Source organism: Typopeltis vanoorti, chromosome 7 (assembly GCF_054136105.1).
Source record: "Typopeltis vanoorti isolate ZY-2024b chromosome 7, IOZ_Tvanoo_1.0, whole genome shotgun sequence".
Taxonomy (NCBI): domain Eukaryota; kingdom Metazoa; phylum Arthropoda; class Arachnida; order Uropygi; family Thelyphonidae; genus Typopeltis; species Typopeltis vanoorti.
Window position 1 is genome coordinate 56,707,500 of NC_143555.1, and position 20,698 is coordinate 56,728,197.

Genomic DNA, 20,698 nt, shown 5'->3' on the forward strand with positions numbered 1-20,698 from the left:
CTTAGAAGATGTATGAATTCCATTTCCTTTTTGCCACGTGATATTTCCTCCTTCCAATTGATATCACCATAATTTAAATCCCTCATAATAATCGCTAACCCTGCACTCAATGCACTAATTTCCTGATGTATTCATTCAATATCACTCCCTGTAATAATGCAGTGGACAATGAGTTGTAGAAGTATGGAAATTCTTGTTCCATTGTATAAGACCACACATGGACTACTGTGCACAAATTTGGTCACCTGGTTTTCTAAATGATGAAGAGATGTTGAAAAGGAGCCAGAGATAACTGATTAAGGTAGTTTCTGATCTCTGTAATGCTAAATATAATGAAAGGTTGAGAAAATGCAATCTACAGAGTGTAGTGGATAGGAGGAAGAGAAGGTGATATGACAGAGACTTACAAGTTAGTAAGGGTTTGTTATAGGATCAATGTTGGAGAGGTTTTACAGAAAATGGTGGGAGATCAGGGGAGAACCAGAGGTCATCCCTGGAAGCTGTATAAGGAGGGTGTGAACAGGGGAGCGAGAAGCAGGTTTTTTGCATGCAAAGTTGTGAATGATTGGAGTGCCTTGCCTGAGAGTGCGGTGTCTGCAGAGAATTTGAGTGTGTTTGAAGCACAATAAGATGTGTGTATGACAAAAGGACCTCCTAGATGAGTCTTGGACTACATGGTCTTAGGGTAATAATAATAATAGTATAATTTATTCTGTACTAGAGTCTAGCAAAGGCATAGTGGTGTGTCGCAGGGCTCTGTTCTTGGTCCACTACTATTTAATTCATACATGAGCAACGTAGGAAATGATCTGAGTGGAAGTATCGAGTTGTTTGCTAATGATGCTAAATTGGGTAGAGCAATAGTCAGACAAGATAATGTTAAAATTTTGCAGTATGATTTAGATAGACTAGAAGTATGGGCAAAAAAGAATGGATATTAGTTTAATGTAGTCAAGTGTAAGTTTACATTTTAGGGTGAAAGTAAAGTAAAGTAAAGTGAAGAAGTAAAGTGAAGTGAAGAAGTAAAGTAAAGTGAAGAGGTGAGGTGAGGTGTGGTGAGGTGTGGTGTGGTGTGGCGACGTGACGTGACGTGATGTGACGTGACAATGACATGTCAATGGAACTGCACTTCAGCAAACTGATACAGCCAGGAATTTAGGGGTATAGTGGAGAGAGAACGTTAAAGTTTAGAAAGCAAATAGCAAAAATGGCTAAAGCAGCTCATTGGAATACTCAGTTACTGAAAAACACCAACACCCTGATGAGCAGAGATGTGCATATTATTATACTTCTTTATAAGGATTGGTAAGACTCCATCCATTTTGACTACTGTAAACAGATCTAGTCACCTATATTGATTTGAAATTAGGAGAAAGTGAAGAGAATCTACAAAGATTCTCTGTATCTGTGAATCTACAAAGATTTGTGGTTTAAAGAAATTTTTTGACAAGTGCCAAAGGAATGATATGATTGAGATATATAAATTATTGAAGGGTTTTTATAAGATTAATAGAGAGGAAACTTTTCCAAACAGGTCTGGTGGTGGGAGAACTAGGACTCATTCTTGGAAATTGTGCAAGAGTGTAGTTAGCAGGGGCACGAGGACTAAATTTTTTGCTTGGAGAGTGGTGAATGAGTGGAACAGGTTGCCAGTCTGTTGTAGGTGGTATTCAGAAAATTCACTGAAAACAATTTATCAAAAGACAATTCATCAAATGACCATTTACTAAAAGACAATTTATCAAAAAAACAATCAATCGAGAAACAGTTCATTGAACAATAGTTAATTGAGAAATCAATAATTCAAAATAAAAACAATTCATCGATCAGCAATTAATCAAAAACCCAATTTACTGAAAGGCAATTAATCAAAAACTAACAATTCATTGAAAAATCATAAGCCATTCCTGTTGGCAACAGTACACTGAGTGCACACAGACACACACACACTTTATCTCCTAAAATCTCTCATTAAACTCTTTGAACAAGGATGCATTAGCCTATTGTTGTTGCATCTGCATCATATAAAAACACTTAAAACATTATACAGGCATCAAAAATTTTTGATATTTTGATGCCTGTATAATAAATAATGATAGTATTTCATTTATTGAATGATCAATGATATCATGAACAATTTCTAAAATGAAATCACTTATCTATGTGCTATGTGTTCATTGTAACATCCAATGATTGTCCTCTAGCAGTAAACCAAGCAGACTTGCCAGATAGTTGGCTCTTTTAGTAATTCTGAATTACTTTGTATTGCCATGTACATATTTTTCTGCCCAGTCTAGATCTGCATAATTAAAATTATCCACAATAATTACTTGCCTTGTAACCACAATGGTAATTTGCTGATACATCTCTATCATTCACCTCTGAACTTTCCAGCTTATAGAAATATACAAGTGTATGCAACAATTGTTCTGTTATCATCTACCTCAGTGGGAGAAAACAGATTAGATAGCATTTTATGCTATCTCTTACTGCACTATTATGAGAGCATTTTGAAAGTAAAGTAATAAGCACTTTTATAAATAACTCGACACTAAAGACAGACAGACAGAACTGTAAAGTTAAGGGATAGGCCTACATTCAGCAGTCGATGTAAAGAGGATAAAGAAGAAGAGTGTTGAAGTATCTATGCTATGTAGAAAAAAATCAGTGCTAACTGCCTTTAACAACAGGTGCTGCACAACTGCAAATTTACAATAGTTGCAAACTGCTTGCCAGCCAAGTTCTCCTTCAGTGGCCAAAGAAGTGGAAATCACTGGGTTGAAGTTTAAAACTATGTGGCAAAGTGCTTTGTATATGTGTGAGTTTATATATGCTGGATGCCAAAGTATCCAACATAAATACACATTTTTTGGAAGTTTTGGAAGGATCTTGAATAATGTGAACACTATCAAGTGTGAATTTAAATTCTTAGTAATGTCATTCAATTTAATATCTTTTCTAAATAAGGCACCTGCATGACAAATACTGTTGTTTGTAGCTGATTTCATCTGCTTGGGTCACCATTCATTGTGCAGCATATCTGTCCAGATATTAGCAAAGGCATCACACAAAACCTCTTTCTGAAACAGTGATTTCATATACCTTAACCAAATAGAAATGAAGTTCTTGCTTGTAAAGTGCTCTTAAATACAGAAATCAGATTTACATCTTTGTGCATCATGTTTTCAATTGTCCTACACCTTGTAACTGATGATGTCATCACATATATGAGGAAACGATGCAAATGCTCTCTTCATCTATTCATCCTCTTCCCCCCCCCCACCTCACCTCAGTCTGAATGATATGTTTACACATGCAATGTATTGTGGCCTTGTTTTCTTGAAGCATTATACTATCCATGCTATTCTGATTAGCTATCTTGTGGAACTCAGTTCTTCTATTACCATTATCAACTCTCTCCTTTTCATCTCCCTTATCAACCGTCACTGAAAATACATACATCACATTCTATTCATAAATCTTCCTTCATCTGAGCGATCTCATCAATACCAAAAGAATTTTTAGTCAAAATACAGTATGACAGGAAAAAAAAAAAAAAAAAACAGTACTGAATGACTACAATAATATATGTTATGGAGTAAATGGGTTTATTAACAAAGAAATGTACATTTACACCTGATGACATGTGCATCCACAACTATTGGTGGAATCTTGGTTGAATAAAGCATTAACGACAATAGATTGCGTGCTTGAAATGGGCACCTTGTCTTTTAAGACAGGTTTTTGTAGCACATGCAAAGGTTCTCTGTTATCTTGGAGAACAAAGGTTGAGACATCTGCTGGACATATTGTGTAATTTTATCCCTTAGTTCATCAAGGTTCAAAGGCAGATCACGGTGGAATAACCATTCCTTTAACATACACCAAATGAAAGCATCAAGAGATGTGAGATCAGGAGAACACGAAGTGTACCATAATTCTGTGAACCTCAAAATGAGCCTGTCGGGGAAGTGTTCTGATAAATAGGCTCAAAACCACATGATGTGTGACAAGTTACTCCATCCTGCTGGAATACCTGTGCATGAAATGGAATGTTTTTTGCATGACACATCATATGCAAATCCTGGATGAATGGAACCAACACATTCTCGACATAGTATTCATTATTCAAGGTCATGGTTACACTACCCTCTTCAATGAAGTAGGGCCCCAATTATGCCATGGCCAGAAACCACGCACACCATGCAGTGACCTTCTTGCTGTGAAGAGGTTTCTCTTGGACAAATTCAGGTCTCGAGAAATCAAGAAACCCAAAGGTTCATCTGTTTACATGACTGCTTAGATTGTCCAAGAACCAAAGATTATGGATGAAGGATGGATCTTCATAGACACTGGCCAGCAGGGATGTACAGTATTCCTGCTGTGTAGCATAATCTGTTGCTGTTAAACATTGACCCACCTGAATGATGTACAAAAAGGCACCTGGCTCCTTAAGGCTCTGTAGTGATTGCCTGCATGGTCAGCATGGGCCTGCAAAAGGAAGTTCATGTTTTTGCAATGTTTTTATGTATTGCAAGAAGGTGACAAATTCACTGGTTGAGGGAAATTTGTATACAGTGGTATATTTAGATTTTGCAATGTCATGGATTGCCATGTGATAAATGGTAATTAAACTGGAACAGAGAGTCAGATAATGGATTAGTGCAGTGGAGAGGAGGATGGCTGTCTGAAGGTATCAACAAGCCATGTACTGGAGAGCAATGTCTCCAGAAGAGGAAAATCTCCAGAAGTGTGTTCTAGAAGAGATTATCTTAATGATATTGAGAGAAGTTTAAATTGGGATATATAGTCAACTGCAAATCATACAAAGTCGGCGAGAATGATGGGAAACAAAAAGTTATGATGCTTTTACAAGAGGATCTGAATAGACTTTTAGAGTGGGTAAGTGAGTGAGTTACAAATTCAGTGTTGCAAAATGTAAATTTTAAAATCTGGAAAGCAAAGATCATGCAAGTTATACAATGAGTGTGAATATCTCACAAGAGGCAGAGGAGATAAAAGATTTGGTGGTGATGGTGGATAAAGATTTAAATTTTAATACATACATTGCTCAAATTTTGCTGACATCATAACATTATTATTATTATATCCTCCATGGAGGATATAATAATAACAATGGGAGGTTCATTCAACTGACAACATACAAGGTGGTGGTGAGAAGGGGGTGTCTGGAAAGTTCTGATAAACATCTAGAACAAAAAATGATATGAAAGCAACTGATATAACCATAAGAAAGAACATATCTTAAAACCCTTTAACCCCCATGTTTCATCAAATTGTAATAATTTGTTCTTTTTATTTTAGGATATATAAAAAGGCACAAATTAATTATTGTTTTAGGTGTTTATCAGAACTTTCAAGACTCCCCCCCCCCTGGTATTTATCATATCGAATCTCAAAATACTTAACATTCTTTGCATTTTGAAAGTTTATTTTTCACTTGGTTAGAATATAATAAATTTAGTTTAATCCTAAGGATTAAACTAAATTTATTATATTCTTTGCATTAACAACATATTCTGGTGATGTTCTATTCACTGACAATTCTCCATGTAAAAAATCTACTCCTCACATCCCTCTTCACCACACTCTTATATAAGTTTCAGGGTTGGCCACTGATTCTTTCACTTTCGCCTTCTACTCTTTTTATAATCTCCCTCTGGATTAATCCAATAAAATTCTCTCACTAACTTAAACATCTCTATCATATCACCTTTTTTTCCTCTCATCCACTAAACTCTGCAATCCACATCTCTTCATAGCCAGCATCCCAAAGTCCTGATATTGTCTTGGTCACTTGTCTCTAGACCATCTCCAATGCTTCCCCATCCCACTGAAAACCAGGTGACCAAATCTGAGCACAATAGTTTAAGTGTGGTCTGACCAGTGCTTTATACAGTGGCACAACCACTTCCTTATCCCTATCATAGTGGCACTATGATGTGTAGTCTCTGCAACACTTGCAATATGCCCTCTAAACTTCACTCTACTGTTAACCATTACTCCCAAATCTTGAACTCATCCACTTCCTGGAGTACAGCACCATCAATATAGTACACAGCCTTATATTTCTGCAATTCAAATAGCAACACCTTGAACTGATTAATATTAAAATTACAAACCCCTTTGTCCAAGTCAAAAGTCTATTGAAATCTTCCTGAAGAGAATTAACATCAGCAGTGCTACTTATAATTCCCCCAACTTTGCATGATCAACAAACAACTGAAAATCCCCAGTCAGTCCACATGATATATCATTTACAAACAAGTTAAACATACACAACTTGCTGGTATTATCAGAGAACCAATCTATCTAACCAAGTACTATCTATTCCCATTCTCTGCAGCTTGTATGTCAACTTAGCATGTGGTAATCTATCAAACACTTTTGCAAACTCCAAGAATATCACTGTATATATATGATTCTCCCTTAACTAACATACTGATTACTTTATCATAAAATGCAAGTAAATTGCTAAAACAAGACCTACCCTTTACAAATCCATGCTGACCATTATAAAGAATGTCATATCCATCAATCCAATCCTGTATTCTATTCCTAACCAATCTCTATAACTTTAACTATAACTTGCAGTTATACAGACTGGTCTATAATTGGAAACTTCTGCCCTAGAACCATGCCTGTGGAGTGGTACTATTTTGCCTTCCTTCCACTCCTTAGGAACTCTATCTACTGTAAGACTTTCATAAATTAACCAGGTCAATGATATAGCCAACTGTGGTGCACATTCCTTAAGAATAGGTGGTGATATGTCATCCATTCCTACAGCCTTATTAACATCTAACCCAACCAACTCCTGATATACTTCTGATTCTTTCACTTCCAATTTTCCTAATATTGCACCGCATCATTTACACTAGCAAGATATACAATGATAAAGTGCCTATTCCAATGATGACATTCCATGCCGATATTTATCAACAATTAAAATGAAATATATATTGATCTTTTATTGACCATGATTTATAAACATCTAATACCAACAAGTTTCGCCGATAGGGCTGTCCGGCTTCTTCAGGGCTTATAACGGTGAGAAAAAAAAAAAAAAAAAACTCTATGTGGCTAGTACAGAGAAAATGGAGTAACACTATCATATAAATTAAACATTAAAACAGAATGCGTAACATTACACGCATGAAACGTGTTGTGTTAGTCACTGTTATGAGAGCACATTCTGTAGTTTTGAGAAAAATGAAATTCTGGCAGACTGAGTGATCTTATTAAGGTTTTCCATATGTCAGCTATTATAATGTTTACTCCATTTTCTCTGTACTAGCATTTGATTTGTTTTCTCTTACCGTTATAAGCCCTGAAGAAGCCGGACAGCCCCGTCGGCGAAACTTGTTGGTATTAGATATTTATAAATCATGGTCAATTAAAGATCCATATATATTTAATTTTAATTATATGTTTCAATGACCAAATATAATCTAAACAATTTATCAACAATGTTCCCTCTAAACTGTGTGCACTGTATACACTAATCAAAAAGGGAGCGCACATGCCTAGTGTACACAAAATATTTGCTCTCAGACTAATTTGCAGTCAATAATTATGGAACATACTATGTGATAAAATAGTACAAATTGTATAAGTCATACTTGTCACTTACTTTATTTGGTAATTTCTCCAGTGTCTTCACTCTAATATTACTCTAATCCATTCCAACTTATTACATTCTAATTAGTTACTTTTAGATTGCAGCATGCAGGCAAACTCATGCCAACATCAGGAAGTTGCAGAGGCATATTTTTTTAGAGTATCTACTATGTAGACAGTACTATAACTTGAACTCATGCAAACAGTGATGGATTTTTGTATCCACAAAGATTTAAGTGAATTAATTTAGTAATCGCAATTTTACAGATTATAGTCAGATGAAAAAAAAAAGGACATTAATATGACAAATATAACATTAGCAATTTTAGTCTCTCAAAATGTCACTGCTGAAATTAAAGCAGAAAAGAACTGCAAATTCATTTAATGAGTGGCTAGTAAAAGCGTTGAAATGGCAATGCCAACATTACTGTCCGATAAAGAGTTTATGATTGTGACTTTTGCCATTGTGAGCACAGGCTACTACCACACACACACACACACACACACACACACACACACACACACACACACACACACACAGTGAGTCCAAAACTGGAAACTGGCACACAAAATGCTTTTCATGCTCACATGGGCCATCAAAACTTAGAGGGAACATTGGTCAACAAGCCATTCATCATCTCTATTTGATCTACTCTCTCTCTCTCTCAAGAGTTTCTTGTTTCACTCTTTTGCTTTCATTGGAAACAGTAGTGGTGTGAGAGAGGAAGAGAGAATGGGAATACAAGAGGAAAATGGGGGGGGGGAAGCTCGGGTGGACAGGGAGACATGGCATAGAGAGAGTTAATGTTGTAAGTGGCAGTGAATGATCTAACTGGACATACGGAGGAAGTGAGGACAAATATCAGGAGACTATTGAGAAGAGTGAAAGATAACAGTGTAGTAGGAAAGGTTGTTAGTGTGTTACCCAGGTATGATGGTGATGAGTTGCAACAGAGAGCCAAAATCATGAATGATATGTTGGTGGAGCTTTGTGAGGAGAAGAGAGTGGAGTTTATGGATGTATGGCATGTGTTTGAGGGAGGAATGAAATTATACAGGCATGATGGTTGCATTAAAATTGCTTTGGAGTGAGTGTGCTGGTGAAAGTGTTGCTGGATGAAAGTATAGTGTGTGGAAGTACAGTGTGTGTGATGCATGCCAGAGATCAGAAGGAAGAGATGAAGAGAAAAATCAGAAGAGTGGTACTGAAGAGACAGCAGAAACAGTAGTGATGCGAGAGAGGAAGAGAGAACGGGAATACAAGAGGAACAGGGAAATGGGGGGAAGCTCGGGTGAACAGGGAGAGATGGCATAGAGAGAGAGTGAATGTTGAAAGTGGTGGTGAATGTGTGTATGAAGATGGAGTATATTGCAATGTGGGTGGAGAAGTAGAAACTGAGAAGGTATATGTGGTAAGTGGTGATAAAGGTGATTTGGCAGGTGTAGTGAGGAAATCACAACCAACATATGGATAGGACTGGCTATAGACCTGAAAATGAACTATTGTGTTTGTTTACAAATGCCAGAAGTATCAGAAATAAAGGGGATGAAATGGTTTCAGTGATTGAGTTTATTCACCCCCAAATCATTGGAATAAGTGAAACATGGTAGAATGAAGATGATATCGTAACGGGAATAGAAATGGAAGGATACGGTATTTTTCGTTAGGATAGAAAGGGCAGGAAGGGAGGGGGAGTGCTGCTGATGATAGCAGGGGAATTAAGTCCACATAAGGTAGATATGAAAGGGGGAAATAGTTACAAAATTAATAACAAAAAAAACTCACGTACAAAGATTATTTAATAGTATAATTTTCGCCTGTGTGTCACAGGCATCTTCAGTTTTCTGAAGACCTTTTTAGTTATCTTACACCAGTTACTTAGGTGGTGCTTTTTGGAATTGTCAGTTATTGTTTAATTTGAGCTTAATGTACTGAAGATGCCTGTGACACACAGGCGAAAATTATACTATTAAATAATCTTTGTACGTGAGTTTTTTTTGTTATTAATTTTGTAACTATTTCCCCCTTTCATATCTACCTTATGTGGACTTAATTCCCCTGCTATCATCAGCAGCACTCCCCCTCCCTTCCTGCCCTTTCTATCCTAACGAAAAATACCGTATCCTTCCATTTCTATTCCCGTTACGATATCATCTTCATTCTACCATGTTTCACTTATTCCAATGATTTGGGGGTGAATAAACTCAATCACTGAAACCATTTCATCCCCTTTATTTCTGATACTTCTGGCATTTGTAAACAAACACAATAGTTCATTTTCAGGTCTATAGCCAGTCCTATCCATATGTTGGTTGTGATTTCCTCACTACACCTGCCAAATCACCTTTATCACCACTTACCACATATACCTTCTCAGTTTCTACTTCTCCACCCACATTGCAATATACTCCATCTTCATACACACATTCACCACCACTTTCAACATTCACTCTCTCTCTGGACAGGGAGAGATAGCATAGAGAGAGTGAATGTTGAAAGTGGTGGTGAATATGTGTGTATGAAGATGGAGTATGTTGCAATGTGGGTGGAGAAGTAGAGACTGAGGAGGTATATGTGGTAAGTAGTGATAAAGGTGATTTGGCAGGTGTAGTGAGGAAATCACAACCAATATATGACTTGGATAGGACTGGCTATAGACTTAAAAATGAACTATTGTGTTTGTTTACAAATGCCAGAAGTATCAGAAATAAAGGGGATGAAATGGTTTCAGTGAATGATTGAGCACAGGTTCCAAGGAAGTGGAAGGAGGGTAAAATTGTTCCACTGCATAAAGGTGGCGATAAGGCTGTAGCTTCAAATTATAGACTGGTCTGTATATCTGGAGTAGTGGTGAAGGTCCTGGAGAGATTGGTGAGAAGTAGGATACAGAAATGGGTTGATAACAGCAGTATTCTCTGTGGTTATCAGCATGGGTCTGTTAAAGGGAGATCATGTTTCACTAACTTACTTATGTACTATAACAAGGTGACAAATATACCTTGGAGAGAGGAGATGCATATACAGTCGTGTACTTGGATTTGGCAAAAGCTTTCGATACTGCCACATGACAAGCTCTTAAATAAATTGAAAGAGATGGGATTGGATAACAGACTTCTGTGTTGGATCAGTGACTGGCTGTCAGATGGGTATCAGAAAGTTGTATATGGGGGTGCAGTATCGCAAAAGAGAAAGGTCACCAGTGGTGTGCCACAGGGGTCAGTTTTGGGGCCATTGTTGTTCAATTTGTATGTTAATGATATTGGGTTGGATTTAACTAGTGATATTCAGCTGTTTGCAGATGATGCAAAACTGGGGAGAGCAATGCACAGTCAGGCTAATGTTAATGCCTTATAAGAGGACTTGAATAGATTGAATGAATGGAGCAGGTAAGTGGAACTGTCAGATCACTGTTGCCAAGTGTAAGGTTTTTAGATTTGGTAAGCATCAATGGAATGCAAAGTATACACTTGGTGGGGAAACTTTAACAGTAATAGAGGAGATGAGAGATCTAGGAGTGATGGTGGACAAGGACCTGAAATTCAGCGGCCACATTGCACAAGTTGTGAAGACATGACATCAAATAATGGCAAAGATGCAGAGAACCCTGACACACAGAAATAGAGAGGCTATGATTCCATTGTATAAGGCCTTGATCAGGCCTCATATGGATTAGTGTGCACAGATTTGGTCTCCCAGTTTTCATGGTGATGAGGATATGCTGTAAAGGATCCAGAGAAGATTCACAAAGATAGTCTGTGGTCTTTGGAATGTGGAGCACGAGGACAGATTGAGAGAATGCAAGTTGCAGGGCCTCGTGAATAGGAGAAAGGGGGAGGAGATATGATTGAGACATATAAACTGGTCAGGGGTTGTTATCAGGTAGACATGGAAGAGGTTTTTCATAGAATTGGAGAGGGTAGTAGAACAAGGGTCCATTGCTGGAAACTGTATAGGGAGGGTGTGAGATGGAGGTTCTTTGCATGGAGGGTGGTTGGCGAGTGGAATGCATTGCCTGAGTCTGTTGTGGATGTGGACACATTGAATCAGTTTAAGACACAGTTGGATGAGCATTTTATGCAATAGTGAGTACCTCCCATGATGAGTCTCTGACTCCATGGAGATCGGGTGTTAATAATAATAATAATAATAATTTCATATTTGTAAATTTAGGGACACAAAAACACACGTGTTGAACAGATTATTTTATTAATTACTAATAAAATAGAACTTGACGTTTCGACCCCTGTATCAAGGTCATCATCGGAAGAATACAAGTGTATAAGGAATCAAACTACATGCTCATGCCCTGTATACCGGTAAACTAAATCTACTAAGTTAATAAATCCTTTTCCCTAGCCTGACTTCTAGTAATTAAAAAAAAATAAATAAATAAAATAAAATTAAAAAAAAAATAATAATAATAAATAATATATAAAAAAATAAATAAATACAACTACAATAAACTGCTAAAGTCCTCATGTATAAATATTCTTCCGGATAGTTCTGATTGTTATAATATGATTTCTTTCAGTTGCTGTTGAATGTTACAAACACTTCACCAGGTTGTCTTATTGCAGTGGGATTTTTCTATGGCTAGTTTAGGTTGTTATACAGGTTGTAGATGGTTCCTCCACATTCTTGAAATGGTTAGGCCATCATTTTTGTTGAGATTTGGGTTGTGTTTGAGCATTTCACATGACTCTTTAAATTTTCTCTCAAACCTAGTTTGTGTATTTATGGCCTGCCAAAAATACACAAACCAGGCACACCGCTTCGTCCGATTGTTGAAGGAATTGACAGCCCAAATTATCACTTAGCCATAAAATTAGCTGCCACACTCAAGGACTTGGTAGGTCAATCCCCTTCCTACATAAAAAAATACACAACATTTCATTAATAAAATTTAAAAACATTACACTCAACAACCAAGATTTATTAGTCAGCTTTGATATAACTTCCCTTTTCATCAATGTCCCAATCAATGATACGATCTTGCTCCTACAGAACATATTTCCACATGACATCACGGCCCTCTTTTACCCACGTACTCCGCTCCGGATATTTCGTGTGGCAAAACAATTTTTACCTTCAAAAAGAAGGTACAGCCATGGGCCCACCACTTTCTCCCCCAATAGCTAACTTTTATATGGAAGACTGAGCAACGTGCTCTAGAGACAGCATGTCTAAAGCCCAAAATTTGGCTCAGATACGTCGACGATATTTTTGCCATTTGGCCCCACGGCCACAAAGCTCTAAATACATTCCTTAGTCACCTAAACAAACAACACAAACTTATCCAATTCACCATTGAAATGGGAAAAAAAAAACAGCTCTCTTCCTTTCCTAGACACACTTGTCACACGTCTTTCCACTGGCTGTCTCTCCTTCTCAGTTTACAGCAAACCTACACACACAGGCCAATACATACACAAAAATTCTTATCACCACCCAACACAAAAACTAGGTGTCATAAGCACCCTTCAACACAGAGTCCTAACTATTTGTTCTAATGAACAGGCTCTAAAACAAGATCATCAGCCAAACATTTATCAAAAATGGATACAGTAAAAAAACTATTCACAAGATCCTCCATAAAGATATCAGTAAGAACAAAAAAGATTTCAAGAATGTTATTGCCATTCCTTATGTTCGAGGCATTTCTGAAAAAATAGAACACTTCGTAAATACAACATTAAAACCACATTTAAACCCCCGAATAAGTTAAGACACCTACTCAGTTCTTCTAAAGATCCTCTTCCACACCTAGCCCACCCAGGGGTATGCAAAATGCAATGCACATGTAACATACCATACATAGGGGAAACAGGGCAAACTATCCCAATCAGACAAGATGAACACAAATGACACATTGAATACCTCCATTTTGGTAAACCGGCCTTTCTGACTATGCACTCCAAACATACAACAGAATTGAGTGGAAAAATACCAAGTCCCTACACCGCACCAAAACCTGGTTTGAGAGAAAATTTAAGGAGTCATGTGAAATGCTCAACCACAACCCAAATCTCAACAAAAATGATGGCCTAACCATTTCAAGAATGTGGAGGACCCATCTACAACCTGTATAACAACCTAAACTAGCCATAGAAAAATCCCACTACAAGAAGACAACCTGGTGAAGTGTTATTATTATTTTTTTATTTATTTTATTTATTTATTTATTTATTTTTTTTTATCACTAGAGGTCAAGCTAGGGAAAAGGATTTATTAACTACATAGATTTAGTTTACCGGTATACAGGGCATGAGCATGTAGCTTGGTTCCTTATACACTTGTATTCTTCCGATGATGACCTCGATACAGGGGTCGAAACGTCAAGTTTTATTTTATTAGTAATTAATAAAATAATCTGTTCAACACGTGTGTTTTTGTGTCCCTAAATTTACAAATATAAGTGCTGATCACCGTGTAACCTTAAAAGAAAGAATAATAATAATTTGTTGTGGTTACTATTCTCCTAATTCAGATGACAATACTCTAACCCTCTTTGATTATTTATCACTGAAAATTAATCTAATTACCCAAACAGTAAGATAATCTTCCCTGGAGATTCCAATGTTCATAATTGAAACTGGCTCTCCTTCCCTAACTTTGATGACCAAGGTGGAAAGCAAGTACTTGGTGCTTGTTCCCAGGAATGATCTAACCAAACGTTTTGTCTACGTACCAGAATAATGGATATTCCTCAACATTCTCTCTCTCAACACCCTGGGCCTTTTCTTAACCAGCTCTATCTACAAACACACTTGACAATTCTGACCAAAAACTTATCCATGTTTTATTTACTACAGATCAACCTTCTCCCAGCTAATCTCCTACCTCCTGTCCTATGGTACTATACTGGTGCAAACTAGGATGACTTTTGTTCAGTGGAGTCTGATCTAATTTTTTTTTTTTTTTTGGCTCCAAAACAAAATACAAAAAAATACAAACAACATGGAGGATATGTAGAAACACAAGTTTAGCTCTTTGCCAAGCTAAAATATAAAAAACTGGAATGATCTCTGGGATTTCTATATAGTCTAATTACAGTCTCTACTCTCCTGATCCAAACACTTGTTCTAACCAAATAACTAAAATAATGCTTAATGAGATAAGGTCCTTCACTTCCCAATAGTGCAAATCATGATCCTTATTTAAGCTCTAGTTCTCCAACAAATACTTTCCAAAACAACCAAGATAAAAATTCAGCACATATTCAGTGGTTCAAGTCAAAACACCAGCTTCTTATACAGTTTACATTACAGCTGGGGAAAAAAAAAAATCTAAAGCAGACTTCATAAGGTAAGGACCAAATGCAAAAAAGCTTAATTCCTGCTCAAATGACAGGCAAGACTTCTGGTCCCTTGCTAAGGTTTTTGGATATAACTTCTGTCCTTCCTTATTTCCATTTCTTTCTCTCTCTCTTAAACACATCATGATGTAATCATGGTGACATCATCCAAATATAAGGCAGATCTTTTGGAATCAGGCTTTTCCTCTAGTTTTTATATAGATAAGCAAATCACCTACTAACGTACCACAAACTACTTGCAGCATGTCTATTTTAATAAGGCCGTGGGACTGGATGAGATATCACCATGTATATGATGGGAATATGCAAACGAGCTAGCAGTGCCCTTAAATTTGTTGATAAAAAAAAAGTCTGACAACAGGAACAGTCCCAGAAGAGTGGAAAGAAGGAAAAATAGTGCCTCTGCATAAGGAAAGATCCAGGTATCAAACTAGGCCAGTATGTATATCAAGTGTAGTGGTGAAGTGTTAGAGAGGCTAGTTACAGACAGAATACAAGCCTGGATTGATAAGAATGGAACATGGGCTTGTGAAGGTCGGGTCATGCTTCAGTAACCTAGTTACATTTCATAATAGGGTGACTAGTGTAGTGGACAGAAGAGATGCTTATACATTGACTTATCTGGAATTTGCTAAAGCATTTGATTGAGTACCACATAAACCACAGTTGAAAGTAAGCGGAATGGGGATGCAGAGTCATTTAGCAGCTTGGTGGACTGATACGAGCCTGCGAGTTGTTTACAGGGTGCAGCATCCCAAAATAAGGAAGATTACGAATGAGGTACAAGGTTCTATTCTAGGACCACTGTTATTTAATTTATATATATCAATGATATAGCCCACAGTGTGAAAGGAGATTAGGAAGCTCAATATCAGGAAGTTCTGACGTGTTGTTGTTGTTACAAGAGGATTTGAATAGGTTGGTACTTTGGGCTGATGAATGGAGGATTCCATTTCAATATTATTAAGTGTTAAGTTATGCACTCTAGCCAGAGAGGATGGAATGAGGTTTACCATATTGGAGGAACTTTGCTTCAGAAAGTGGAAGAGAGGAGGATCTGGGGACAGTCATAAATAGGGAACTGAAGTTTAGGGACAGTTGTGGTGGGGAATTCACAACCCACACGTGGCTTGGATAGGACTGGTTATAGACCTAAAAATGAATTGATGTGTTTGTTTACACATGCCAGAAATACAAGAAATAAAGGGGATGAAATGGTTTCAGTGATTGAGTTTATTCGCCTCCAAATCATTGAAATAAGTGAAACATGGTTGAATGAAGATGATATTGTAACAGGAACAGAAATGGAAGGATACAGTATTTTTTGTGAGGATACAAAAAATTCCTCTGGGACCTTTTCCTGCCGACCTGGCAGAGAACACTTGTTTTTCTAATCTTTCCACTCCCATTTTGTTTATGTGACCATACTACCTGAGATAAGTAAGCTCTGCTAACATATTCCTGGATGCGAACAATGTCAAGTTCTTATCTAATATCCTTGATTTTAATATGATATTGCCATTGATGCCATCTGTACCCCCCCCCCCCCAATCTTTCTCAGGACTCTCATATCTGTGGTCTCTAGTCTTTGGTCAAGTGTTTTATATGTGGAACTACAAGGGGGGGGTGATTATGAAGAGCTCAGGAGACAGCTTGCAGGTGTAGCATGGAATGAGGAGCTTATAGCACTTGAATGACTGAACCTTCAAGATCTTCTATGGCCAATGTCTTATGACTGATATCCTTGCCAGTCTCAAATAGGGTGAAGATAATTTAGTGAATTTTAATGCTAAAACACAATCCTATCTTAATTCTTGGAAGAAAGCTCTTGCATAACTGTCCCTCCCTTTTAATAATATTCTGATTGCCAACCAAAGATCAGTTTTGGTTGATTTAGATTGACTTTCTCATCTAGCCTTTCCTGGAATAAACACATAACATACACAGCCTTTTCATCCTCCAAAAAAATTAGTATTCCTTTTCATTCTAAACATAAATTCTCTTCTGGTGAACTCCTAGTACTTCATAAATTCCAACTCTATCCAACTCAAGACTACTGTTCTACATCATGTATGAAGACAGGCAGCGACTGGTCCACACATAGATATATAGACATGGGTATTGCTCACCTGAACTGGAACAAAACCATTAATCCTCTGCTTTCCTCTAATATCCTATGAAAACAAGCAGCTACTGGTCAATGTCCACATACAGTTCAGCTATAAACTTAGTGAACCAAGACATATGATTTGATTTCCTTCCTTCATTTTGTCTACCTCTGTTCTTTGGACCAGCCTTTCCCATACTGTTGAAAATTTATTTATCACTATCACTAGGTTAGACTATGATAGATTTAGTTTAATCCTTTATCCCAGTGAGAGCAAACAAAGTTTGCGCCTGAAAATATCTTCAGGACTAAATATAGTGTTGTACTATCTTATCCAGTAAGTAGTGCAACACCAAGGCAACTCGTGGCAAAGGTGGAGCAAGCTACCAGGCACTTCTAACCCAGTATCTCCCATAATAATGCAAAACACATTTCCTATGTGGATATGTATACTGTTATGCATTAAAGGGATTGGCCATCTACCCAGACTAGTTTCGACCTTTATTGAGGTCTCTTCAGTGGGAGCCAGGCCCAGAGCTGGAGATACCAGGCAGAAGCAGTAGCAAGTCATCTGTGCCTATGGGAGTTGCCAAAAGGTTTATCACCTTTTTTAAAAATTACTCTGGATTTAGAGAAAGATGTTGAAAATTTATTTATCACTAGGTTAGACTATGATAGATTTAGTTTAATCCTTTATCCCAGTGAGAGCAAACAAAGTTTGCGCCTGAAAATATCTTCAGGACTAAATATAGTGTTGTACTATCTTATCCAGTAAGTAGTGCAACACCAAGGCAACTCGTGGCAAAGGTGGAGCAAGCTACCAGGCACTTCTAACCCAGTATCTTGCTCCACCTTTGCCACGAGTTGCCTTGGTGTTGCACTACTTACTGGATAAGATAGTACAACACTATATTTAGTCCTGAAGATATTTTCAGGCGCAAACTTTGTTTGCTCTCACTGGGATAAAGGATTAAACTAAATCTATCATAGTCTAACCTAGTGATAAATAAATTTTCAACATCTTTCTCTAAATCCAGAGTAATTTTTAAAAAAGGTGATAAACCTTTTGGCAACTCCCATAGGCACAGATGACTTGCTACTGCTTCTGCCTGGTATCTCCAGCTCTGGGCCTGGCTCCCACTGAAGAGACCTCAATAAAGGTCGAAACTAGTCTGGGTAGATGGCCAATCCCTTTAATGCATAACAGTATACATATCCACATAGGAAATGTGTTTTGCATTATGGGAGATACTGGGTTAGAAGTGCCTGGTAGCTTGCTCCACCTTTGCCACGAGTTGCCTTGGTGTTGCACTACTTACTGGATAAGATAGTACAACACTATATTTAGTCCTGAAGATATTTTTAGTCCTGAAGATATTTTCAGGCGCAAACTTTGTTTGCTCTCACTGGGATAAAGGATTAAACTAAATCTATCACTTTCCCATACTGTTTTACTCAATGAAACAATCCCCAAATTTTCGAGAAATATATTCACACATTTCTTCTTTTCTCCATTAACCACTTTTCCACACTCACATGACACAGCATTATAGGGCATATGATTTCGTTTGGAATGGATATAAAAAAAATTAAACAGAGGACATTGACATGTAGAAATAAGGAGGCTGTGGTACTCCATAAGGACTTGATCAGGTTGTATACAGATAATTAGGTGTAGATTTGGTCATTTAGTTTTCAAGAGGGTGAGACAATTCCCTTCCCTGAAGTATTACTTCTCTGGATGCTTTCCAATGCATTGGAAGGCATCCAGAGAAGATTGTAGTTGGATTGTGGAATTCTCTTTAGATCGAGGATTAAGTAGTGTAGACAGTGAGTCGTGTGGAGTGTCCTTCTGGATAAGTCATTGGAATGGTTGGAAGTGTCACATAATAATAATAATACATTTTATTTTTGATACAAATATATAACACTTACTTGGTCTTTTTTTTTTTATATATTTATCTGGAGAAAAGATTAAGTATACATTCCAAAAACAGAAAATATGAACTAGAGAGAGAGAGAAAGAAATGTCTGATATTCTGGGCATATGGACTCACACCATTGTGCATCACAAATAGTTTCAAATAAATGTTTTCTTGTTATGATGCTATAATTATGTAAAAAGAAATAATACTTGTTTAAAATATCAATTTATTTATTTAAGTAATTTTTGTAAAATAAAACATAAATCACATGTCAGCACTATATAATAGTGAATTAGTATCTAAATCATGTTATCTAGATAACATTTGATATACTGTACTTTTCCTCACCTTATTTCAGGTCGATTAGGAAGCCCATCAGGTTTAATAAACACACGTTCAAGCAGCATCATTCTGTCATTTGCATCACGTAATACAAGATTTCTTTAAATAAAAAAAAAAGTCAGAAAGTTATAACTGATAACATTATACTATATAATATATGTGTGTGTGTGATACCATTCTGACACATTTTTACAGTTAAAACAAGCAACTTTTTTTTTAATAATTAAAGTAAATACCAAATAAATAACTAATTCATTGATAATTTCAGGGCAAGTGCAGTGTGCCAATGATACTGCACTGTAAGAATCCATTTAACCAAAGAGCAACTTGACTAATAGTGGAAATGATTTGAATTTTTACTCCTTCATGGAATCTTGGCATGTGAAAGGACTATGTAAGGTTGACTGTGACCAAATCATTTTTCTCAGATTGCATTACACATCCCAAAATCAGAATGATGAGGTATTACTATTATTTTCCCCAAGCACTATGGAGACATAAGGCTCACCATGTAAAGTAAACACTAGACAACACAAAGTCTATTGCACCACTCCTTAAAAACTCATCCACAATTTGCACTTTACCTCTCACAATGCAGTGAGCCAAGCGCTGTAGCCGTGTCTAAGAAGAGCTCCTGATTGAGAAAAGTTATTCTAGGAATAATTAAGTATATATGCATAACTGTTTGAGTAAGAGCAGCTGTAAACATTGTACACTACTGGTATTATTAGTGTGGGGATTTTTCTTGCCTAAACTTAATTATGAAATCGTTATTATTACACCTAGTAACCTGCAGGGAAAAAAAAAAAAATGGTGGCGGCATTGTCATTCCATGACTTTAATTTAGATTTCAGTCGTTTCGTTAAGTGTGAGGTCTGTTATATGTATTCTTTCGATTACATAAATGACTTGTGGATGTTTAGAGCAGATGGAAGAGGGGGATGTGTGTGTGTGTGTGTGTGTGTGTGTGTGTGTGTGTGTGTGTGTGTGTGTGTGTGTGAAGTGTGACCTGAATGAGGAAATGATGAATGCAAATATGACATTGATGACAGAAAGTGTTACTAGCGGGTATGTTGCGGGGAAAATGAGTGCACGTTTGAAAGAGAAGGATAATGAGAAAAAGAGGCATAAAAATGTTAAAAAAACCAGTAAAAAAGAAAAAGAGCGATTTGAAAACTGTAATGGATGTTAAAAGAGACAAAAATGAGGCGAGAGTGGCGGAAGGAAACAAAACTGACAGAATGAATGAAACTAGAAATGGCGTGACGCAGAAATCGAAAGTGAAAAAAAATCGAAAGAATGAATGATGGCGAAAGTTGGATGCACGTTGGACTGAAAGTATGGAAACAAAGAAAGATGAATGAGAG

The 20,698-nt window shown here is 36.9% G+C and overlaps 1 protein-coding gene across 2 annotated transcripts in view; it reads right to left on the bottom strand.

Moving 5' to 3' along the window:
• LOC150104694 (N-acetylated-alpha-linked acidic dipeptidase 2-like) overlaps window positions 1-20,698 on the bottom strand; it is a 346,412-nt gene that overhangs the window by 19,238 nt on the left and 306,476 nt on the right. For both annotated transcript variants that reach the window (XM_090395882.1, XM_090395881.1), the window contains exon 17: window positions 19,338-19,430. In XM_090395882.1, coding sequence (XP_090252008.1) covers window positions 19,338-19,430 — 93 coding nt within the window. The remainder of the gene's footprint in view (window positions 1-19,337; window positions 19,431-20,698) is intronic.